The 25,361-nt window shown below is 36.0% G+C and overlaps 1 protein-coding gene and 1 long non-coding RNA gene across 9 annotated transcripts in view; one reads left to right on the forward strand and one right to left on the reverse strand.

The window, feature by feature from the left end:
* Positions 1 to 25,361, reverse strand: part of THSD7A (thrombospondin type 1 domain containing 7A) — a 446,288-nt gene that overhangs the window by 7,390 nt on the left and 413,537 nt on the right. For 4 of the 8 annotated variants that reach the window (XM_084977147.1, XM_084977146.1, XM_084977151.1 and 1 more), the window contains 8 exons: positions 23,559 to 23,712; positions 20,649 to 20,793; positions 19,181 to 19,296; positions 15,475 to 15,592; positions 14,866 to 15,011; positions 14,268 to 14,442; positions 9,195 to 9,368; positions 5,081 to 5,176 (listed from right to left, as the gene is read on the reverse strand). In XM_084977147.1, coding sequence (XP_084833273.1) covers positions 5,081 to 5,176; positions 9,195 to 9,368; positions 14,268 to 14,442; positions 14,866 to 15,011; positions 15,475 to 15,592; positions 19,181 to 19,296; positions 20,649 to 20,793; positions 23,559 to 23,712 — 1,124 coding nt within the window. Of the gene's footprint in view, positions 1 to 1,252; positions 1,464 to 1,802; positions 1,886 to 5,080; positions 5,177 to 9,194; positions 9,369 to 14,267; positions 14,443 to 14,865; positions 15,012 to 15,474; positions 15,593 to 19,180; positions 19,297 to 20,648; positions 20,794 to 23,558; positions 23,713 to 25,361 lie in introns of those variants that run through there. The other 4 variants (XM_084977145.1, XM_084977144.1, XM_084977148.1 and 1 more) reach the window with 2 other exon arrangements.
* LOC110262234 (uncharacterized) lies at positions 1,367 to 21,458 on the forward strand. The gene is made up of 3 exons (XR_002347052.2): positions 1,367 to 1,498; positions 6,422 to 6,520; positions 19,845 to 21,458. It is a non-coding gene; the product is annotated as an uncharacterized LOC110262234 (long non-coding RNA).

Raw genomic sequence — 25,361 nt, forward strand, 5'->3', positions numbered from 1 at the left:
TGTATGTTTTTAGAACAGGTACATTTTTAATATAAGATGTTCGCATTAAACTTGAAATGACAATAATAATATTCTCTCTTTAAATATCAGTTTTAATATGAGGAGATCTGCTTGGATTCTTGGTCAAGATCCCAAATGTAAATGGCTACCTGCTGATCTGCTATCTTGGACACTGAGAAGAAGAGTTTTCCATGCTTACACAGATAATTCAGCTTTGCAAAATTTATTTTTGGCTCAAAACCTAATCAAGGCAGAGTAGTTAAATGAATCACCCAAATATTAAAAATACTGAAATAAGATGCCAGTAGTAATTCACCAGTAAAATGTTTTGACTTAATGCATTAACATGAGAGATGTGCTAGCTATACGAATTCCCTCTGTCCTTTCTCTGTAGAAAAATGGATTTAGGAAGTACTAAATGTACTCCTGGCTTTGCCCGGAGAATTCCTTCAGTCATGAACTAGTAATCCCTTTAGGTTTTGAGAAAAAGTGACATGGTCTTAGTTACCAGTTGTAACTCTAGCTCCTATAGCACATTTTTAAGCACCAGCTTCGTTCTAAGGGATAAGCATATGATTGAATCAACTGAAGAAAGTGCAGAGTATGAACAGTATTTCATCAGCCTTCAAGCTTCTATCTGCTTGGCCTTCAAGTCCATAAGTAGATACATTAAAATCTGTCTGTTTAATATGACAAGGGTCTGGTCAGTTTCCAAATTTAGACTGTCCCATCTAGACAGGAAGGCTCCACCTGCCCTGTGTATCTGGTACAGATTCTGAGCATTTGGATGTGGCAACTCTAAGGGCTGTTAGAAATTGGTCTGGCTGCCAAGTGTCCCCTGCATTACTGATCTTCCTATCTAAGGTTCGAATTACTAACACTCTGTGGTCAAACGGAAAATTCTTGAATGTCTTTATAGTTTTATTCTAGTCTCAATGACAGCACACTTCTTTCCTAATTAATATTTTCATGGTTAGATTTCTTTGCTCAATGTGCAAATAATTATACATTTAGGACTGCAATTAAAATAATTAATATCAATCCTAAAATTTCTCTCAGAAGAAAGTATTTTGAGCATGAGTCTTTTTTCACAATAGTAAAAAAATTATAAGACTATTTGGCAATATCAAAATAAATGAGTATAGACGAAATAATTATCTCATGAAAACGCTTGCTCATTTTTTTTTTTTTTTTTTGCACTGGTTAAATATAAGCTAAAGAATTCTGTGTCAACACTGGCTAGTAACTTCACCTGGCCCAAATGGCTGTAGAAACCAGGTCCTTCCCCGTCCTGCTGGGTTACTGGAGGGCTGGGTTGGATGTACTGCCCGACTGGTTTTCACATCTTCTCTTTTGTCCTCCACAGTGGGTATCACCACCACGGGGATAAGTGTGCATTGCTCAAGTGTACCATTGGAAGACATGACTTCAGTGTACCCTTCTTCACAACTGCATGTCCTTGTCTGCAGGAGAACAAGACTTGTACTGTATGGGCAAGGTGAGCTTAGAAAGCATAACAGACTCCCTTTAAAGAAACCCTATTCTGGGAATTTACTCCACGTCATTTCTGTCATAACCATATAAAAAAAAAGAACATATTTTTTTGTACCTTATCCAAACTTATTCTAAAAGTAGAAGCAAGTGCATTCAGAATTGTTTATATTGATAAAAGGAAAAGTCTCCAAATAGAATTTTTATGTCTGTAGACATGGGTTTTAGAGGTGGGGGAATGGATTGTACCAGAGGTAGTGAGGTGACAAATGATGAAGCTGACTTGTCTACACTAATGAATTCACACATACCTCGCTACAATACGAGTGGGGTTGACTACACGGTGGGTTACAAGACCTGTCAGCATCAGGCTGGCGCACCACCAAGCAGCCCCCTGCAGAACAGAAAATCATATTTTGACAAGTAGCATCTCTTGCAATGATAAAAATACATTGTTATTGTAGACTTGTCTCTGAATCCTGAACCACCTTGGGAATCCCATAGGTTTTTCTGACTGTGGCTGACTGAAATATTTGGTTAACCTTAACTACTTTATTTAGGGACTTAAGGTCCTTCTTGTTCAGAAGACAACTTAGTACCTAGCCCTCAGGCTCAATAAACACTCAGTGAATGGATGATTTTATAGTTGCTACTTGGAAAACGCTAATTGCACACAAGCTATTTGTCATAGTTACTGAGACCAAATCTAGCATTAAAAACCCATTTTTTTTTTGTCTTTTTAGGGTCATACCCACGGGATATGGAGGTTCCCAGGTTAGGAGTGGAATTAGAGTTGTAGCTGCTGGCCTACACCACAGCCACAGCAATGTGGGATCCAAGCTGCATCTTCAGCCTACACCACAGCCACAGCAATACCAGATCCTTAACCCACTGAGCGAGGCCAGGGATTGAACCTGCATCCTCTTGGATACTAGTCAGGTTTGTTAACCACTGAGCCATAACGGGAACTCTGTAAGAATTAATTATTTTAAAGTTAAAATTCCTTCTTGGTTATCAAATAAATAGTTTTCATGTTAAGAGGTCTCTCTAATGTATGTGACTGCCTTGTAAGTGTATTTTTTATAATACATATTTCTTTTTGAGAAAATTGCTATTGCTACTAATTCAGGGTTTTGGGTTACAGGAAGGAAAGCAAATGCAACTACTAAATGGTGTGTTTGCACTACTGTTTTACCTTGACATTGCAGCTCTCTATTTAGCCCTCTTCTTTCTTTCTTCCTTTTCAAGTATAATACCAAGTGTGCCTAAGTTGTTATAATGAAATTTGAGGATGAGAATAGACGTCACAGTGAAACAATTTTGGTAGCCTGGATGAAACTCATAGTTGCAAACTATACTTGTTCAGTTTAATAGAATTTTAGCAAAATCATTTATTTATGGAATTTACAATCCTCTGGAATTTAATCAAAAGTGCCTATTGTTAAAACTTTGCCTTATCTCTTTGGTACTATAAACAAAATATTCACAGAGAAATTTTCGCAGAGAAATTGTTATGGAAAAGTAGTTAGTTATTGCGAGGCATTTGCAGTTAAATGGCCACATTGAAGTTATCATCATTAAACACATGAAGACAAAGGAAAACAATATCTTGAGTTTCTTATATGGTCAACTATTCATAAAATTAGAGCAACTGATCAAGGTAGGTAATATACTTTACATGCTTGTCTATTTCTTACAAAGAATCTCATCTTTCCTAAAAGATGGAAGAAGAATTCATAGAGAGTTTATTACAAATCATTTATACATTTTTTGATATAGAACAGCATTAGAAGGGAATAAATACCAGGGATACTTTACTATATGGAAAATAAATTGAAAATATGATTTCTACAGGTAAGTTTTTTAAAAATTTAACTTACCTTTGCATTGGGGAATAGCCCCAATTTAAGTGTAGAAAGAGATTTTTAACATGTAGAAGAAAAGGCAGACAACTATTACTTGGATCCATATTTGGAAAACAAAAAAACCCCCCAAAAAACCCAAAAACCATTGAAACTAATAGAACCTTCTGGGGAAGCTGTAAAATCCCCTTTGAACAAAGAAGCAAAAAAGCTTATATGCCCCCCCCATGCCTCTTAGAGTGATGTGGTTGAAACCTATTTTTGTCCCAGAAAATGATACTGTGAGAGGTACCTGGTAGGTATCTTTTCTTTGATATATATGGGAGATACAATTATCAAGTGTTTCTTAACATAGATTTCTCATGTATAAAATCTTATCTTCACAAGAGTACAATTTGAAATCTTGCTCTAGCTTTCCAGGGAGGAAATGAGTAATTAAGTTTTGATAAATCTGGGTAATTTAAAATTCAATGTAAAAATTGATGGTTTCCAAAAAGCATATCGATCCCTGCTCCTGTCATCTTACTGTAGATAGTACAGCTAAATTTATAAATGGATGTTACTCAGAGGCACCAAAGTGCACATCACTTTGTCTTCCAGCCAGGGGGTCAAAACAATGGCCGCAAGTCAGCAGGTATCCTTGAACAGTAACCTGTCAATACTCAGGCTGCTGCTAGGCTACAGAGATCCCTGTAGATTAGATCTATACAATGTATTGTTTAAGAAGAGACATTAGATCTTTAGGTCCACGTGCTTCAGGTTCTGGTTCTGACCTTGAATTCTTGGTAGGAAATTTGCAGGGTGGTTTCACTCTATCTCTGGAGCCAGGCTTATTCCCTCTTCAAGAGGGTCTTTAGGATTCCTTGATTTTATTGGACTCAGATAAGGAAACTTTGCATAACTGCAGATTAGAGTAGTTCTTTGGGGTATATTTACACCTAAAAATTAAAAAATGTTGTTCATTTGGATTTCTTTTTGTGAGGTATAGTGATTTTTGAGTAGGACTGAGTATCTCCTCAAATGCTCTGGGCTTGAGTTTTACCAATAGGTCTTTTCCATTAATTTTTTTTTTTCTTTTTTGCTTTTTAGTGCCATACCCACAGCAAATGGAGTTTCCCAGGCTGGGGGTCTAATGGGAACTATAGCTGCCGGCCTGCACCACAGCTACAGCCACAGCAATGCAGGATCTGAGCCGCGTCTTTGACCTACACCACAGCTCATGGCCATACCGGATCCTTAACCCACTGATTGAGACCAGGGATCGAACCCGCAACCTCATGGTTCCTAGTCGGATTTGTTTCTGCTGTGCCACGATGGGAACTCCTTCTCTATTAATTAATTTAAAAATCCTATAAATCATAGATTTCTGAATTTGAGCAAAATATCTGGATTTGTATAATCATTCTCTTGATAACTTTTTTGGCATGTAGTAAGGTATTAATATTTACTTAGAATATTATTTACTTATAATAATCATTTATAAGAGTTAGACAGTATTTTAATTAAATTCTAGCAGCAATGTATAAAATGGCTAGGGGAGGGAGAATTTAATTGAAACATTAAAAAAATAATTTGTCACTGGTCATCAGGCACACAGGTCAGGTTTCCTGAATTCAAGCATGTGTGGAATACTGAAATACCTTTGTTTTCCTAGTTATTTTCTTTAACTAATTAATATGTATGTTAATTGAGGAAGACTCTCAAAGAACAAAGAGAAATAGGTTTACCTGTTACATTTACACCATCTGATCTTTGACACCATACTGTTCGGGAAGAGCCCTTCCAAGCACTGGCCATCCATTTATACTCATAACACTGTCCATCTGCAGGGACACAATAAATATTGACAGAGGTGTTCTGTACTCCAGCAGAACAATCATGGGGACAGAGTATTAATAAAAAATTTATAAACAATTGAAAAGTGAAAAGAAGTCCATCTTAAATGATTCAAATGTTAAGTTATTGTCCTGAAGTTGCCATATAAATAAATGTTACAAAATTCCAGATATCTATCTAAATTCCAACTAATTTTCCATATCTGTTGTCATACTATTTGATAGGAACCTGGATTTTAAATTTAATTTAGTTTTATTTATAAAGTATTATGAAATAAAACATAGAGACAAGGGCAGAGAATAACTAAACCAATATATGCAATTACCCATCACTCAATTTTAACAAATATTACCATTTAGTCATATTTACTTTAGTTTTCTTTTGCTTGTGGAAGAGTAAAAAAACAACAGGTAGACTTGACATCCTACTACATTCTTTCCTCATCTGCCATCCCTCCAAGTCTATCTAGCAATACCCACTATTCTGAAGTGCATATGTGAATTTCTGTGACATGCTTTTTTGTTCTGTTAATATAAATAGAAATATACATAATACATAATTATTGTTAGCATTATTTATAGGCAGTCTTTTAAAAAGTATTATATTGGTACATATGATACATATATCATTCTGAAACAATGTTACAGATGAAATATTTCTGTGTGACATTTTAATGCACAAATACTCAATTTATTTCAACTGCTATACAGACTTCCATGGTATTAACTACTACTACTATTAGCTATTTCCTCTCTGGGTGGACTTTTAGATTGTCTTCAGTTTTTGCTGTTAACCACTACTACCTCAGTGATTAGCCTTGTGCAAGCCTGCTGGTGCTTCTTTTAAGGTAATATCTAAAAGGGAAATTTTCTGGGCATCACTGTAGGGACAAATGAAACTTTACTAAATACAGATCATGTTTTTCTTTAAAAGGTGACAATTTACATGCCCATCAGCAGTGAATAAGGTGTATTACTGCTCTAAACCCTAACAGACATTCTTAAGTTCCAGGCTTAAATCTTTTTTGGCAGTCTTGGGGATGTGGAAAGTTATCCTGTTATTTTAACTTACAGTTGATTACCAAAGCTATTAAACAGTAAGAAAAATGTTTTAGGGCAATTAGAGTTCCTCTTATGAACTTCTAATGTATATCTTTTGGCTCCCCTACTCATTTTTTTTTCTATTGAAATCTATGCCTTTTCATATTGAGTTGTGGCACATTTTTATTCCAGAAAAATAATTCTCAAAGTACGGTCCAGGGACCAGAGGATACTTTGACATTCTTTCAGAGTATGTGTGTGAGGAGTTTCCCCTTTTAACTACACATCTGGGTAAGTAAGCCTGGATTTTTTTTCACATACATAAACCAAGATTATAATAGATTCAAAGCAGAAGCAGATAAGAGAATCCAGCTGTCTTCAATTAAGCCAGATGGTCTAGTGATTTGAAAAAAGGTAAAACAAGACGATCCTTCCCATTAAAGTTCTTCTTGTTCTGGAAAAGTTACATTTTAGGAAATATTTATTGTAACATAAAAATTGATTTAGGATTGTTTTACATAAATTAACACATATTTCAAAACATTAGTTGTCATTTAACACAATTTTTTTTTTGGCTGCACCCACAGCATGCTGAAGTTCCCAGGCCAGGGATTGAACCTGCAACATGAGCTGTAGCAGTGACAACATCAGATCCTTAATACCCTGTGCCACATGGGAACTCATCAGTTATATTTGTTTTGTTTTGTTTTGTTTTGTTTTTGGCTGCACCTGGGGCATGTGGGAATTCCCAGGCCAAGGATCAAGCCTGTGCTACAGCAGCAACCTGAGCCACTGCAGTGACAACACAGGATTCTTAACCTGTTGTGCCACAGTGGGAACCCATTTGTCATTTTTAATATGATACATTTTGACATATATAACTCACAAAGAAGAGCAGTTTGGGGTCCTCAACAATTTCACAAGTGTGAAATTGTCTTGGAATGCTGAAAACTTTTAGGATAGTTGCTCTAGTCACTAAACCCTTATAACTGACTTCACAAACAGCTGTTCTTAGTCTGTGGCTTGTCTGATAACCTTGTTTATTATTTATTTTACTGTGTAGAAGATTTAAATATTAATTTAAAAGTGTTTTTATTGTTTTCCATTTTTGTTTGTGATTTTGGCATCGTATTAGGGAGATTCTCCTCTTCTTTTTTTCCACTTAATTTTTATGTCTTAAGATTTTGCCTAAATGGGAGTTAGTCTGTTTCTTTAAATTTTAGTAAAACTCATAATTAAAGCTATTTAGGTTTTAGTGTACGTTCATATATAAATACATATTTGATAGACTTGTATTTTTAATGTTATTAGAATCTATGGTTTAGCTTTATTACTCGATAAATGGTAATAATATTCTAAATTATCATCATTTTATATTTATTAGCAAAATGTAGTCATAGAATTATATTTTTAACATTTTTTTATTTGTAGTAGTAATGATTTTGTCCTTTTTTTTCTTTTATTTCTTGTTTCTTTCACTTTGTATGGCCACACCTGTGGAATATGGAAGTTTCCAGGCTGGGGTTGATTCCGAGCTATATAGCTGCCAGACTAGGCAACAGCAATACGGGATCCCAGCTGTGTCTGTTACCTACACCACAGCTCATGGCAACGTCAGACCCTTAACTCACTGAGTAAGGCCAGAGATCGAACCCACATCTTCTTGGATCTTAGTCGGGTTCGTTAACCGCTGAGCCCTGAAGGGAATTCCATGTCCTTTTTTTTTTTTTTCATTCACTAATTTTGGCATGAGGTGATCTATTTTGTTAGTTTGGTCAGAAAACAAGCTATTGGTTTTGTTGATTCTCTTATTTCTTTGTTTTCTATCTCACTGAATTTGTATTTATCTGTATTGATTGTACTGTATTTCCTTTTTTTGAGTTGAGAATCTATCTCATATTAAACTTTTATCCCTCCTATATAAGCATTTAAGGTTTAAATCCACTTCTAAGCACTTCTGTGCTGCATCCTGCATAACATTTGTTATGTAATGTTCCAGAAATATAGTTTTCAATTTTTACCTCTGTGTGTGTACGGGGGGAATTTCTTTGCAGTTGTTGTGTTATTGATTCATAATTTTATTTCATTTCATTTTGGAGAGGAAAAAAAACCATTTTTTTCTCTCTCTTGGGAATTATTGTATTGATTGTAACCCCGGACCTTTCTCTCCTTTTTTACCTACCCTTTCCCAGGAATGTGAAATGTTTTATCTGGTAGGTAAATTTGGGAAGATTTACCTAAGATGGTTGATAATTCTATAATTCTAAGCTTTCTTGACATTTTCTATAATATAGGTGACGTTTCCTCTTTGCTAATATGTGTCATACTAATTCCTTCAAAACATAAGCAGGGATGTGGGGGATGTGAGGGTTATTTGTTGAGCAAGACATTTTCTTCTAGGTAACAATTCTTTTCTTTTCACTTGGAAACTATGACACTTTAATGCCCAGTGTTTCTTAAAAGTGTCATGTATTGCCTGTACTGGGTGCCTGCTTCTATGTGTATGTATGTGTATGTTCACATATACACATAAACATGTATTTTCACATATGATGTATGTCAAACTTAGACTAATCCTTAGCGATAATACTTTATCAGTTTGAGAATATAGTAAAATAATTCATTAGGCTGTTGCTTTGTAATTTATCTTTCTTTTCATTTGAATAAATTGAGCATATTTTTAGCTTCATGCATGATTAGGACTGCTACAGATATACAAATACATGCTCCCAATGATTTCAGCCTTCTTTAGCTCATGTAACTGAGAAACATTTTTACAATATTTTGTGTCTAATTTATGAAGGGTGTGGCAAGGCTTTTCTTCCTCTAAATCATACCCTCAACTCAATTATCAGCCTCAAGTGAGAGCTTAGAAAATTAGCTTATTTAACAAAAAAATTTATCTTATGATTTTGCTTATGAACACAAAACTAAAATAAATGATTTCAGGAATGGCAACACTCACCATCACAAGGTCTGGTTTCTAACATCTGCTCTGGGCACAGATATTGGTTCTCTAGTTCTTGTATAATCACTGCCCTGGAACGGACCTGTATTCCACCAAAGCCTAGGTCCTCACCATTTACACAGGTCAGCTGACACAGGCTCCATGAAGACCAATCCTTCAAATAACAGTCACCTGCAAAAGACAGGTTTGCAGTTATACCCATACACATAAAGCAGCCAGATAATCATTTTAGGTTTAACCCACTAAGCAGTGTTTTTAGGTATGCCAATCATACATGATATTTGTAAGATTTATCTAACTATTTAATATTTACAAGTTTGTAGGTAGTTTTTCAAGTTTGTATTGATAGTGTTATTTTCCGAGTGAATGTTACTGAGTATAGACTGTGTTGCTTAATGACATCAAATGTAAACTATGGTTTGAAGGAGCTCATCCATCATGACTCCCTTTCTCTTAAAAGACAACAAGTACTTGATTAAAACCTACTACCACTGTTGTCATTACTATCATAAGGGGGTTCATGAAGCACTTGGTAATAGTCAAAGAAAATCTAAATATACATAGAACTTATTTTCTGGGTGTTCCAAATTTCTGAAGAGCTCAAGTCCAAGCTGAGAACGCTGGTATTTATGCTTGATTCCAGTTTCTTCCCAAAAGTGTGGCGGTAAGACAGCCAACCACAAAGCTGGAGTAGTGGAAATAAAGCACAGAGTTCCCAGTGATCTGCATCTTCAATTACTCCCCCCACTTTTTTTGCAGTTACTTTTTGAAGACTATTACACATGCAAAATGATTACATAGCGTAAATGCACACAGAGCTGGATTTTTACAATCTGATTAAATACCCATGTAACCAACATCCAAATCAAGCAACAGAATCTCAGAAACCCTCCTCATGTTATACATTGGAATAGTATCCTATACACTTCTTTAATATCTGGTTTCTTTCACTCATTGATGTTTGTGAGGTCCATCATATATTTACAAAGCTCTAATTTGTTCATTTTCAGGGTTGTACTCTACTTCATTGACTGAATGTACACAATTGAGAGTTGTGTGTTTTTCCTGTTACAAATACTGCTATTACAAACATCTGGCATGAGTCTTTTGGTGAACTTATACATGCATTTCTCTTGGGTATATTAACTAGAGATGGAATTGCTGGGCCATAGTCTATCTTGTGTTCATCTTCCATCATTTTGAGAACAGGGAAGATTTAATGAAATACACCTTTCCCATACAACCATTCTTTCAAAAAATCAGGACTGACTGCTTGGCATTTCTGTTCAGAGGATACAGTAAATTTTGATAAACACAAATCTGTAAGGAGTTCTTATCACTTTAATTATTCCGGCCATATCACATGAATAATTTATATTGCGTTATATTATGCTGAAGATGTCTAATATGAGCACAAAGTTGCCTAGAGATCTGATTAAAGAAAAAACTTCTTGTGCCAAGATTAAGAAATCCTGGAAAGACATGAATTATTGAATAACAGATACACATATAAAAGTAAAGTGGTATAATTTTTGTAGACCTTTATGTCATTAATACTCTGTCTAATGACATCCTAAAGTGAAGAAAATTCTAGTAAATTTTGGAAGTGCTAATGAAAAAAGACTACTAAGAATTTTTAAGTAGTTTAAGAAAGTTTTAGAAATATTCATATCCCCTAGGAAATGCTACTTTTGGCTTACTCACTTGTTAATTATGCAGAAGAAACTATCAAAAATAAAAAAAACTCTTGTCAGTAGCAGTGTAGTGTAACTTCACCTCAGTAAGTGCAAACTACATGGAAATACACATTTTTCACTAATAGGTTTTTATCTTTGTGCTTTTATCACTTAACATAGTGTATTTTACTGCAAAACTCAATACATCAGTCTGTGCATTTTATAATTATCACACCAAAATAATCCATGTCAGGATTCAAAGATTTAATAACAGCAAATGAGTGTGAGACTTGCAATAAACAACCTTTAAATTGTGACCATATAAACCACTGTAGTAATAAAACTACGCTATGCCTGCCAGAGATATGACAATTAAATGTCTGAAATGCATTTCCTACTTCACTGTTCTACTTTTTTAAAGCTTATTAGCTCACATACTGCTGGCTTTCAAATCCCATCATTGGAGAAAACTAAGCAACAGAGGAATGGTAATGAATAGATTGTAATTTATAAGAGAAGAGCAGCCTTCTTCTGGAATTGTAATTGCTTTAATTAAAATGGTGTGTATGCCCTGTTCTGGGCTACTAGGGGATCTTGTAATTTTTCTTCAGTCTTATTATTTATGTCCCTATTAGATTAGCAACTGTCTCTTCCATTAGAAGGTACACTCTATGAGGACAAGGTATGTTTGTCTCCATAGTGGTGTCTCCATAATCTCCAACCCTGACCCCATGGCCTGGTTTGCAATGACACTTGATAGATAAAACTCAAATGAACTGTGCTGCAGGAAGCATAAGGCAAACAAGCAGGGAGACTCCACAGCAAAGCATATGTCAATGCTTGCATGCCAGTTCTGCTCAGAGTTGTGAGTGTCAAAATGATGCTGATATGGCACTGGAGATGTGGTTTGAGAAGAGGCAGGCCTTCCAACTTGTAGCTTTGGTTAACTTTTGTTGGCTACGTGGACATTCAGCACATCAGAGTTTGAAGGTTCAGTACTTGGTTCTGTCTAGAACCCTCATCTGCTGTCACAGTCTCAACTGTGGTCTGCAGTGAAGTAAAATCATGTTATTACATTGCACTGTGTGTGTGATATGTACTGAAATCAGGCCACTTTAAGTGGGTTGGGGGGGCAAAAAATGGAACAGAGGAATTGCTAGATAAGTAAAAGGATATTACTGGCATGTGTGGGAATATCTAGGAAACAACTCTCTGCCTCGGTCCAGAAAGTTATACATATATATGTATATATATGTGTGCGTATATATATATATATTTTTGTCTTTTTGCCTTTTCTAGGGCCGCTTCTGTGGCATATGGAGGTTCCCAGGCTAGGGGTCTAATTGGAGCTGTAGTCACTGGCCTACGCCAGAGGCACAGCAACGCGTGATCTGAGCCGCGTCTGCAACGTACACCACAGCTCACGGCAATGCCGGATCGTTAACCCACTGAGCAAGGGCAGGGATCGAACTCCCAACCTCATGGTTCCTAGTTGGATTCATTAACCACTGCGCCACGACGGGAACTCCAAGAAAGTTCTGTTTTTAAAAAAATTCTTTTTGGAGTTCCCACTGTGGCACAGTGGGGTAAGGATCTGGTGCTGATGTAGCTGCAGCTCAGATTCGATCCCCGGCTGGGGAACTTTTATATGCCATGGATGCAGCCAAAAAATAAATAAATCTTTTTCTTAACATGAGGTAGATGAAAATATCAGTGTGTGCAAAGATGATTTATCATACACAGTGAAGAATGCCCCCAAGGTCTAGCATATAGTTAAAAACATCAGAGATTATTTTATTTACTTCTGATAAATAAGTTACTGTTCTGTTCAATTTTATTCATTTTGTCTTAATATCAAACTATAGAAACTACCAATATTATTATCTTGAATAACTGACTTACTAAAAAATGAATAAATTAATGAGTAAATCAATGAGCAGTCTCGATTGCTGGCTTTTCCAGCTTTTAGAGAATTAGCCACATTAAAAAATCTTATTTTGAAAATATGTAAGTTATCTATTTTTTAACAGCTGCACCTGTGGCATATGGCAGTTCCTGTGCTAGGGGCTGAATTGGAGCTGCAGCTGCCAGCCTACACCACAGCCACAGCAACCCTGGATCTGAGCTACAATGCCAGATCCTTAACCCACTGAGGCAAGGCTGGGGATAGAACCCCATCCTCACAGACACTATCTCAGGTTCTTAATCCACAGAAGCACAACAGGAACTCTGTAAGTTATCTCTGTACATTTTTCTTAGATCATGTCCTTTTTCTATAGAAAGTCTATTTTATCACCTATCAGTATTTGTTTGCCAAATCCTTTTTATTTGGGGGGGGGCTTGTTTGAAATACATTTTTTAAATAGATAATTTTTTATCATAACTATAGGTAAATTGGGAGAATAAAAACTTTGAGGTTAAAATATAGGCAATTCACTTCTAATCTTGTTCTTTTCCAGCCCGCTAATAAACTGTTGCCCCTACATCTTTCTTAAGGTTCTAAGTGCATGCTTGACACTGAGGTATTTTGACCTTCTATCTACCCTAAAGTTCTCTACATAAGGCCCAAATTTCTAACTTATCATTGCCTGCTAGTTATTTCTAAACTATTTGATATACAACATTTAATGTTTGCACCCCTTTTGTCCAACATTGAGAATAATTTATTTCAATATTTTCTTCCATTATATTTTTTCTCACTTTTGAATAATCATTTAGATGGGGATAGAATTTTTAGGTTATTATTTTCCATCATACTCCAAATATATTCCGATTGTCTTTCGGCTTTCATTGTAACTAAGAGGATTTCTGTTATAATTCTAATTGATTGTCTTCCAGTTGCAGGTAATCTGCTTTTTTCTTCCTGAATGCTTTACTCGTTCTCTATTTTTCTACATTTGATGTTTTGACTACAGTATATCTAGATGTGAATTTGTTGCCGACCCTACCCAAGACCCAGAGGAAACTTTCATTATGATTTAAAAATCTTTCTCTAGCCACTGTGTGCATAAACAATGCCTCTCTCTCATTCTCTATTCTCTCCTTGTGGAAATCCTACATACATATATGTTCTATGCTTATTTTCTCAACTCTTCTTTCATACTCTATCTGTTGAGCATGAGCCTAAGGCCTTAACTGCTATTTCTTGATGAATTTGAAACCCCAGGGGCTTAGTTTCAACAGAGGCCATGTGGGAGGCCTGGACTTCACCCCAGCCGGCAGTAATGAGGCAGCGCCCCACTCCATCCACAGTGCAGTGTCTAGCTGTCGGCACAGATACCACTGAATGAAAAAAACTTTTATCTCTTAACTTAAACTTACAGATGCAATCCCTTCTCCACCCTGGTCCTGGTAAGGAGTGGTTAAATTAGAAATTCTGTCTTGATGTTGTTACCTGGACAAGGCTGGGTGCAGCTTTCCTCAAGGACCATTTTTTTATTACCATCTATAATGGGTTCAGTGTCAGTACAGAATTCTTCATCCACCACTTTGCTGAAATCATCGGCTGATCCATCACTCACTACACAAGAAATGTTCCTTGTTCTGGTCCCTTCACCACACTGGGCATCCTGAAATGAAGGAAGAAATAACTAATTAGGAAGAGAAAAATAATTCATTAGTGAGCTCATCGCTTACAGTCATCTCTGCACCATTGATTTTGATTTATGAGCAGTGAAAGGAGCATTTGAAACCCTAGGGGGAGAAGTCCTACAGGGCCCTAGCTATAAAGCATACAATGAACAATTTATTTGTTTTCTAGCCCAAAACAGGCAAATAAATTTTCATTAAGATGAATCAGTCTCCAAATGATTTTAAAAATACAGGACAGGGAGTGCTTGTTATCAAAACTAATTAAACAGTTATGAAATGGGAAGGTACTGAAAATCTTCAAGTGGGAACATGCCATCTTTAAGCTCTGAAAACTACTTCTGAAACCAGGTCTCTGCACATAATGAATACATATTTTCATACAGCTTCTTGAGACTTGTTACCTGCACTTTGCACGGAGACCACTGACCATATTGCCACTGATAACAGGGCTTCACTGGGCAAGGCTTGGATTGTTCCATCAGGGCAGGGCATGGTCTTCCATCACCCTGAAAGGGCTGGGTCACTGTTCGTCTTCGGATCATTTTTCCTTTAAGAGATCCAAAGTGATGCAACCTTAGTGACAGACTAGTTATGCAAGCATACATCTTTTTATTTAATTAATTAATTTTTTGCTTTTGAGGACCGCATATGGAAGTTCCCAGGCTAGGGGGTCGAATCAGAGCTACAGCTGTTGGCCTACACCATAGCCACAGCAAAGCAGGACCTGAGCCACCTCTGCAACCAACATCACAGCTTATGGAAACACTGGATCCTTAACCCACTGAGCGAGGCCAGGGATTGAACCCTCATCCTCATGGTTCCTAGTGGGGTTAGTTGACTGCTGAGCCACCAAGGGAACTTCTGCAAGCATATCTCTTACTGCAAGAAGGCTTATATGTTTCACCAAACAAGACACCCAGATTCAACCTTTCTGAAGATTATTCAATATGACTTAAAAAGGGATGTTTTATTTTGTATTTGGTCCAGTGCTAAATGAAGCACAAACACACCTGTGAGGCCACATGTTTGAGAACATTCTGACCATGGAGACCAGTCAGAAAGTTGACAGTTGACAGGACATTCTACCATGCAGGATGTGTTCATCTGCCAGTTCTTCTCCAGGCCAAGCTGAAAGGACAGAGATAGATCTGTTTGTACTTGTGTGGAGGCATGATCATTGTGTAGTGTTGATGAAGGGAAGGAGAGAGGAAGGAAAATATAGGAGTGGGGATGAGAGGTGAGGAAGAGTAAGCAAAGTGCAAAATAAAATATATCAGCAGACCAAACATCCAAGCTATTAAAAATACAAACTGGTACTACCCAGAGAGTGGGAACAATAGGCACAGGATAAATGGAGGAACCTATTTATTCAACATATTTATATATTTTTGAGCATTTAAAATAAGCAATGAAAACAGATTTAATCTCCAAATTGCTGAATTTCCTAAATGTGGAATAAATGGTTATAAACACAGTAACTCTGTGTTAGGTAAAAAACAAGAATATCATCAATATACAGATATGTAATTGTATCTTTGGGACAATATTTATTTTCAAATGTGCATGTAAAACTGAAAAGCAAAAGAGAAAACTTTTAAAGGCAAATTGCCACTTAAACCAAAGATATAATGTACTGAACTAATATAGAAATGGTTTTAAAGTAAGCTACCAGTCTCAGAAGGAAGGATGGGTCACTAGAATTTTTTGATGATGATTATTTTATATACATTTTTTATAAGGATTTTCTAAAAGTGATCTCAGCAGTTAACTGTGGTGTAATTATTATTTTGGCATTAGGCTCTCATAAGATAATAATATGCATTTTATTGCACTGGGTTGCATTATTTAAATGAGTATTCTACCTTTAAAATATAGGATGAGATTTCAAATTCATTTACTATATATGTAAACATTTAAAAAGTCTAAGGTACATTGAAATAGAAAAAATTAAGAGCTTGTTAGGAGAATGCATTTGTTTTTTTCTTTACTGGGAATCCTTGGGGATTTTCATGACCTTTTTTTACTTCCGTATAAAGGGTAAGTTTATAATGTCTAATTTACATAGCAGAAAATGGCAAAAGGAAATTTTTCTGAAATGTTATGTTGTTGTTTGAGCATAGCTCTTGGTTCTAAGTTATCCATGGAGAGAGCATCAGATTCATGATTAGTGCACCCTATCCCTCTGCAGGCATTCCCATTATATTCTCCACCAATAATACCTGACAAAGCTGAGTACTGGGTATGAAAACTTTTTCCATATCACTCAAGTTTCATAAAAAATCACTGCTGACAGTTTCATGGAGAAAGGGTCTGAATCATAGAATTCAACTACCATTGGCTTATTTCACTAGAGAATGAAAAAGGATGTCTTTACTGATATTTTGTGTATTCAGTAGTAAGATATTTTAACCTTGTACTACTTTTACCCTTATTTTATCACCTTTTTTCCCAGCTACCTATTAATCATCCATCCATTCATCTATCCATCCATCCATTCATCCATCCAACCTATCATCTAGCTAAGCTATCACTTATCTAAACTACATTTAGCGATCAAAGAATAGAAAAGGAGAAACCAGTTATTGGGTATCACGTGAATTAATGTCTGAAAAACATCAAAGGCAAAAACGCTACATAAATGTTGTATGGGCTTAACCCTAATTTTCCTCTTTGTTGGGTAGTAACGCCATCTTTCTTTCTGGCTATTAGAGAAACAGCAAGACTTAGCTACTGCTGTGGCACTGAATACAGGGTTTGCACATGTATTAGTTGGTAGGCAATATATTGTTAAAAAAGATAGCCAGTTTTTCTCAGTGCTATTATTTAATTCTACTGCTTCCATAGGGGATAAAATGGGATGAGTTGTTTAATCCAATTCCTGAAGAAAGCAGCACTATTCTCCCTGAAGAGAGTATTTGCTAAAAATGTTATGATTTGAATCTCTAATTGTCATCCCAGTATTCAAACATTATAACATGTGTACATAAAAGTTAATTTATCTAGGCAACTGGATAATTAAAATCATTTCTCAGGTCTTTACTCACATTTCACTTAAGAATAAAAGGCCCAATTTATGTCTTTGTCCAGCAGTCATATGAGATATTTAAAAACTGGTCTTATATGATTTGGGTTTAGCGTTCTAAAAGCTTTCAGAGCTATTCATCATTATTTCATTTTGACCCAGAAGGTCATTTACCATGTGAATTTGCAAAAAAAAAAAAAAAAACAGCAAAAAACAACCAACTAGAAGTAGATTATAAAAAACTCTGCAGCCTGTATATGACTATAATAATAATATTCATTAACAATAATGTTATTTTAATAATGATCACATTATTTGGATGTTACGAAGCCAAATTGATTCAGATATGAAATGTCTAATTAAATCGAAAGCAATAATTGACTACTAAGTTACATTATAAGATGATAGTAAGAGGAATTTATTAACTCAATGACTTATTTTTTAGCACATTTGGGAGCTCTGTTTCCATGGACAGTGATATAGAAAGTTAAATTAGGTTCACATGATAAAGATATCAAATAGATTAAAAATATTAAAATTTTTTTTTGGATTTTCTAGGGCCACACCAGTGTCATATGGAGGTTCCCAGGCTAGGGGTCTAATCAGAGCTGTGACTGCTGCCCTACGTCAGAGCCATAGCAACGCCAGATCCAAGCTGTGTCTGCAACCTGCACCACAGCTCACAGCAACACCCGATCCTTAACCCACTGAGCGAGGCCAGGGATCGAACCCACAACCTCATGGCTCCTAGTCAGATTTGTTAACCACTGAGCCCCAACAGGAACTCCAAAAATATTAAAATATTTTTAATTAAAAATATTTCCATCTTAGAGTAACCCCAGGATATGTAGACAGAAGTTGTGGTCACATGTCTACTGGAACCTAATGAGGTTCTAGGTTCCTCCTAGGGTATTTCAGATCTATGGAGGCTGTTGCTTATCTTGGTTCATGTTTAACCCAATGGGCCTCGGATGCAGGAATCAAAACCTGTCAGGAATACGAGTACCCTTTGGTCTGGAAATCAGACAAAATAATTACAACCTGAAGGGTAGCTTCATGAAAATTACAAAAGGCCAACAACTATGTTTTCTTACATTTCATAAAGTCATATTAGAAACAATGACAGTACTTTTGTAAGTTGGAGAGTTAATAGTTACAGTTCTCTGTACCTAAAAATACTTAATGGCAGGCTTCCTTGCTTTGTTTGAATTTCAAGCTCTTATCCAGACATGAGTCTTAGACTCTCACAGCTGGGTATTAGATTCTAATATCAAAATCTGCTACCACACCACATGCGATCAATGTTTTGCAACAGAGAGAATAAATGATGGCTCTTGGCAGGTGTCCCAGGCAACACAAAATTCACGTGAAATTACAAAAGATGATGAGTAGTCTGATTAAGATTTATTGCCTTTATTCACCTTGATTACTTATTGTTCCCCAAGCATTTCTTTCAGAATAGGCTAATTAGCATACCTTTGGGCTCCAGGCAGAACAAAATACAGGAAATTATGTGTAGGAATCAGTAGAGTTGGACAGTGTCTCTTTTCAAGAGGCTGTTTAGCAGACTCTGAATTGTGCGGAAAACATCTGCTGGCAACAAGCTGCATAAAGCTCCCGTCACTTGGCTCAGCACGAATGGAAATTATTAGGAAAAAATTTACTCACAAAGATACAACACAGCATCTCCTCACCTCTTCACAATATTTCAGGTTAACTGACTTGCCATCACTTCGCACACAATCCAACATCCTTGTTTTAATGCCATTTCCACAAACTGCCTTTTCACTCAGCTGGCATGTACTCCAGTCTGAAAAGAAGGGAGCCCATCAGAACAGAAGGCTATGTATGAAACAGATTTCAAATGAAACTAGGATGACCTGAATCCCATATTTAATTCACAACTGCTTCCTAAGCTCCACAATCAATCATCTCCCATACAGAGCATATGGGTCCCAGCTTTGAACATATCAGGAGTCAAATGGAATTGCTGGGGTTGCACATAGCTGCAGAGATTATTCCTGAAGGCAGATATCTCCTTGACAATCTTGATAGCTAGCCGTTTGGTGATACCGTAAAAATGGTTTTGGCCTGCAGATCAAATGTCACATAAAAACTTTTTCCTAATGAAGGGACCAATTTAAATTTCAACACTTTTGTTTTAGCAAAACAGTCATAATTTTAAAGACTGGTACTTTGTGTCATTATATCGCCCCAAAACACTGTATTATTTCAATTATTGTCCATACTTAGAATGTTTTTAAACGGACACATTTATTTCAAAATCACTTTGGCTGTATTTTTTGATTCTCTCATTATATGTCTTTTGCAAAATCATTCTTTCATCTTTCTTTCTAGGGTAATACAGCATGTCCCAGAGAACTGTGATTTCATTATGTCATGAAAAGAAATGGAAGAGAAAAAACAAAAACAAAAAGCCAATCTGCCTGCTATGTGTCATATAGTTTCTGGAGTTTATTTCTGTGTGAAAATTACATGGGAAAAATTCTAAAATAAGCTTCAATATTGCCCTAAGTCATGTAAGCCAAGAAACTCTTCTTTCCTAGAAGTATATGCCTTGATGATATAAGATGACAGTTTGGGAGAAAAATGGAATTTATAATCTTTTTTTTTCCCTAAAAAAATTATCTTTTTTTTTTTACCTGGACCTTTGATAATAATTGAAATTTATATTCTCTTCTCATACTTTTTGGCAAGCTTAAGATTGCTGATATTTTTACATCAAACTAAACATGCTTATGAAATGCCCACATACAAAGAATTCTTGTCCCAATATTTATAGTCATTAAGCATCTTCTGAAGAAGACATCTTTCAGTAAAATTAATACCCATGGGAAAGAGCTATCTTTTATTTGTACCCTCTGAAAGTGGGAGAGTATCTTAAATAGAACTATTTAGACTATTCACGATCTGCCTTGGGAGCTAAGGTTTGCATGCTATTTTTCATTCTCTGTATCCTAACATTTATTAAAAAATGAGACATAAATATTTCTTTCATTTAATACAGAATTATATCTGGGAGAGTAAGCAGCATGTCCAAAGGGCATGCAGATGGGATGAACAATACTTCCAGGAATGCTGCTAAGCTGATAGACACAGAATTTGGCCTTTAACTCAATGAGGAGATGACTATTCACGTACCTGTTACATTATAATAATAGTGGAAGCAGTTTTTGTTCAGGTTACAGGGTTCCTTCTCAATAGCATCAGGGCAGGCTCTTCCTTCATCAGCAGGTTGTCTGATGGGATCAGCTGACCTTTGCCGGAAACTGTTTTGATTGCAAGGCTGACAAAGAATAATGAATTTCTCAGAAAGGTGAATACTCAGCCACACAAGAGCTAATGTACTTGGAGAGCACTGGTACAGGAGTTAGAACCTTTGGGCCACTGGCTAACTTAATCTCACAACACCTCAGTATCTTCATCTATAAAATCAAGGTGTTGAATGAGTTTCTGATGTTCCATCTAGCTCTAAGATGCTGTGGACAGGGTATGTTGCCTGCCATTCCAGCTCAACAAGGATCAAGCTATCAGACATTGTGGCTACTGCAGGAGATGTGACCCTTGAGGGAAACAGAATGGAGAAAAAGAGGTAGCATTCTGTGCTTTGGAGAATCAAAGCACAGAATTCAAGATAGTTTGAATATAAGATAGTCTGATACAACTTCATAGTTGATACAATCTTGATAGTTTGGATACATGGCTAAGGAATAATTTCAGTGAACCCCAATTCTTGTATCTTGCTATACACAGGAAAGCACTAAAATCATTAACTGGAGATGTCTTTTCTAGTAATTAGCAGTAATCTGCTGATGTTCGACTACTTGGTTTTTTTCCAGCAAAAAACTCCTATTTATCCTGATTCTTCCCTTACCTCATTGGAGCAGTTCCTCAGAGCTAGCTAAGAGGCTCTAGTCCTAAGACCTTGAATAAAACTTGGCTTGAAATTTTTAGGTTGTGTGCTTTTCTTCATTTGACAATGCCTAAGAGTCTTTGTGTCTAACTTGAAAAGATATCTGCACCCCCATGTTTACTGTAGCATTATTTACAATAGCCAAGACATGGGGAAAAAACCTAAGTGTCCATCAATGGGATGAGTGCATAAATAAGTTATAGTATAATTACATAATCAAATATTATTCAGCCATAAAAAATAAGGGTTCCTACAATTTATGACAACATGGATAGACCATGACAGCATTCTGTTAAATGAAATGTCAGACAGAGAAAACAATATAAATACTGTGTATCTCATTACATGTGACATATAAATCGAAACAAAATAAAACTCATAGAAAAAGAGATCAGACTTGTTGCTAATAGAAGTGAAGACAGGGGAGGGGGGCATTTTTCTAGTTATGAGATTAAGTAGTAAGAATGTAATGTAAACCATGATGACTGTAGCTAACACTGCTGTACGATATATAGGAAAATCGGTAGGAGAGTAAATCTTAACAGTCTTGTCACAAGTTGAAATTTTTTTCCTTTAATCCTTTTTTCAATTCTTTTTATGTACCTATTTGTGAAGATGGATGCTAGCTGAACCTGCTGTGGTAATCATTTCACGATATATGTAAATCAAACCATCATGCCATATGCCTTAAACAGACAGTGATAGCTGTCAATTATTTCTCAATAAAACTGGGGGAAAAAAGTCTATGTGTCAAATATTAATAAATACATCCCATTACCCATTTACAAGCACATATATATGATCATATTAATTATTGTAGATCACTAATACAGAAATTTCAACCTATCTAATATATCTGTCTACCTACCTACCTACTTACCCATTTCATACAGTTTCTCAAACCTGAAAAATTGTTTTAAGGGTGACTTTAAATAACTAGCTATTAGTAACCTTTATTTTCCTAATGTACATATATACATGCACATAAACACAACTTGGCACTTCTTAAAAAAACTGGCTTGCCATTCTCCTACTGGTACAGTCTTGATTTGAAAACATTTGGGTGCTAAGAGCAGAAACGGTCACTTCAAATCTGATGCTACGGAATTAGAATAGAAATCTTTGGCATACCCTTGTGAAACAGTTGGTTCTTTATTCCAATTTAACCTGTATCCAAGTCAATTGCCAGCCCTGTTTTGCTCCTGCTATATTAGTTGTTTGCTAATCAGCATCTTTAATAATGTTAACACTGAAATAGAAAATTAATTTCTCCCTGAAAGCATGTATCTGTCCTATATTGTATTTCAGAAAATCAATTTCACATTAGATGTTATTTTCCCCATGCTTTTGATGCCACTATGAAGTGTGTAGTTTTACAAAGGTGCCCCTGGTAAGCCAGATTTCTTACATCGCCAGCCAGTTCTGTTTCAAGTGACTCTCATCCCAGTGTCCCACGGAAGAGCTCCTGCGGGCTGTTGAAATCTAGAAGCTTTGTGTGACTGGGGACTCTCAGCTGGCTTTCCAGGCCCAAAGAGGCTCAGAGTCAGCATGTGGAAAAGGATTCATTGATGCACAGCTTTCTTCCTTCTACTCCCTTTTTTACCAGGATCTTTTGTGTTTTAGTGTCAATAATCCTGCTGCTGTACTTCCACTGTGTGGAAGGTAATTCATAAGATTTAAATAAAATGGATTGAGCAAAAAAGCAAGGGATGATAATTACCCAATACCGTTAAAATACTTTCACTAGAATTTCATTCTTTTTCCCTTTACCTGGAGGGAATCATTATCACCACTGCAGTTTTTAACATGCTGTGTATTCATAAGCCAATCTAAAGGGATTTTGTGCTGGGTTTAGGAAGATGGTGGAGGAGTACAAAGCCTGTGTGAGGTCAAGCTGTTCTAGTGTGAGTCAAAACGTTGCTTGACTTTAAATGGCTCAGTCATAGAATGAAGTAGCCAAAAACACATCTTGCTTTGGCAGTTTATTCAGTAACTTTTTTAGCAACCAAACCTTTATTTTCTTAGAAGGCAGCTAGGCTAACCACTATGCCACCACCGCAAACCTTTCTTAATATCTTCAGAGCTTTACAAGTAAGGAATCAAGCAAATCCTACAATAATAAATGGTTATTGTCTCACCAAAGTGCATCGGGTCCATGGACCCCATTCAGATATCACGCAATCCTCAGGACACGGTAATTTGCACTCTCTAGAGCCCAGAGGCATCTCTTCTGGGTCACAGAGGTAATCCTCTACGTGGTCAGAAGGGCCATCCGCTGTGTTCTGCATGCATCTAGGAGAAAACACACCTATCAGTGAAGGAAGTGGGACAATCGACCCATGAGCAACCTATAAGGTATATGGTTTTTCCTAAGATAACACTGTGGGGGTGGGGGATGGGAAGCTTGGCATTTAATGAATAAAATTCTCCAAACATAAAGACATAAAAGGATCTCTGCCTCCCATAACTAGTCATAGAACTTCATTATGATTTAAAAATCTATGCCTGCATGTATCATCATAATCTTTTCAACGTTTAGCCATGTGGTACACTCTGTATATAAACTCCACGTGTCTTACTCTAAAAGGAGGGGGTCATGTACACCCATATATGATCGGAAACTAATGAGGAGTGGTCCAAACATATTCATAGATGGGTTGAAATTTTATAATATAATGCTTTTTTTTTATTCTGGGGAAAATGGTGGATTTTTCCTATTTTATGAAAATAGAGAAAGTAGATCACACATGATGGAAAATGAGGCACATGTAAATCTCTTCATTAAGTGTTTCTGAAAGTAACTGATAGAATTTGTTAAGTTGTTCTGTCATTTAAGAAGTAATTTTAGCCTCCTCTCTGCTGATAACCTTAGGAGAAAGCCAGAAGTGAAGTGACAACCTTCACTTTTTTTTTTAATGCTATTATTATTGCATAAATTCTCTAAACGTGGTCATTGGGATCTTCCTATATCTTGACCTTTTAAAAATTGTTTTCTTTTTAAGAGAACAAATTCAAACATTTTATTACATTTTATTCTATTGTAAGCAATCAAAAAGGGCTCTTTGCTCATCTCTTGGGAATCTAATTAATGTGGCTTTTACCAGACTTCACTTTTACCGTAGTTAATAATCTCTCCGGGCACTTTTCTAATAAAAGAGAAAAACTTTATCCCTCATTTGTAACTCAGAGAAGGTCAACACAATTAATAGGTTTGGGAAGAGAAGGATATTGCAGGAGATGAAAAGGAAGGCTTGAGCTCTTAAGCCTCTCAAATACAGTGCAATGTTTTGAACTGTTGGTTGAATTACGTTATCAATTATACCTGGAATCTCAACTTTTCTCAGGGATTTACAATCAGTAGGGACATGGCATCTTCACAGATCTGCTCTGTATAATCACCTTTCTATATAGTGCTGCTGATTTTAGGAAACGTGATTTTCTTATAGGATGCATTCAGAGAATGGAAAACTATGCTGCTGGTTATGTAGGAACTGGGTTTGTACCCTAAAAAATATTCACACAAATAGCCACATGTGCATTTTTTTGTATACCAAATATAAAAAAGTAACCATACAAATATGTAAATGTAGATATTTATTTAATTTCATTGTTGAAGGAAAAATAAATTATAAATTTCCTTAAGAAAATTTTAATTTGCCAGGAAAAAAGTTCTAGCTTTAGAGCTATTTTTAAAATGTTCTGTGATAGCAGCTTTGAGAGGACATGGAGCAGATGGGACAATTCAATCTCCAAAGTTGGATTTGCTGGTAGGAAAAGAATGCATTCACGTTAGGCCCTGACATGATGTACAAGGATTAACTTGCAAAATTACCTATTGATCTAGAGTTAAGGACAGATGTTCAACGTTCTATTAAGTAGTTATACACATAAAACTTTGTTTTCAAAGGCTTTTCCTTAAATTTTTATTATGCAGATAATAG

This window comes from Sus scrofa, chromosome 9 (assembly GCF_054392235.1).
Source record: "Sus scrofa isolate SSC_HxYL_T2T_F1_AM1 chromosome 9, Sscrofa_HxYL_maternal_Yorkshire_Landrace_v2.0, whole genome shotgun sequence".
NCBI classification, from domain to species: Eukaryota; Metazoa; Chordata; class Mammalia; order Artiodactyla; family Suidae; genus Sus; species Sus scrofa.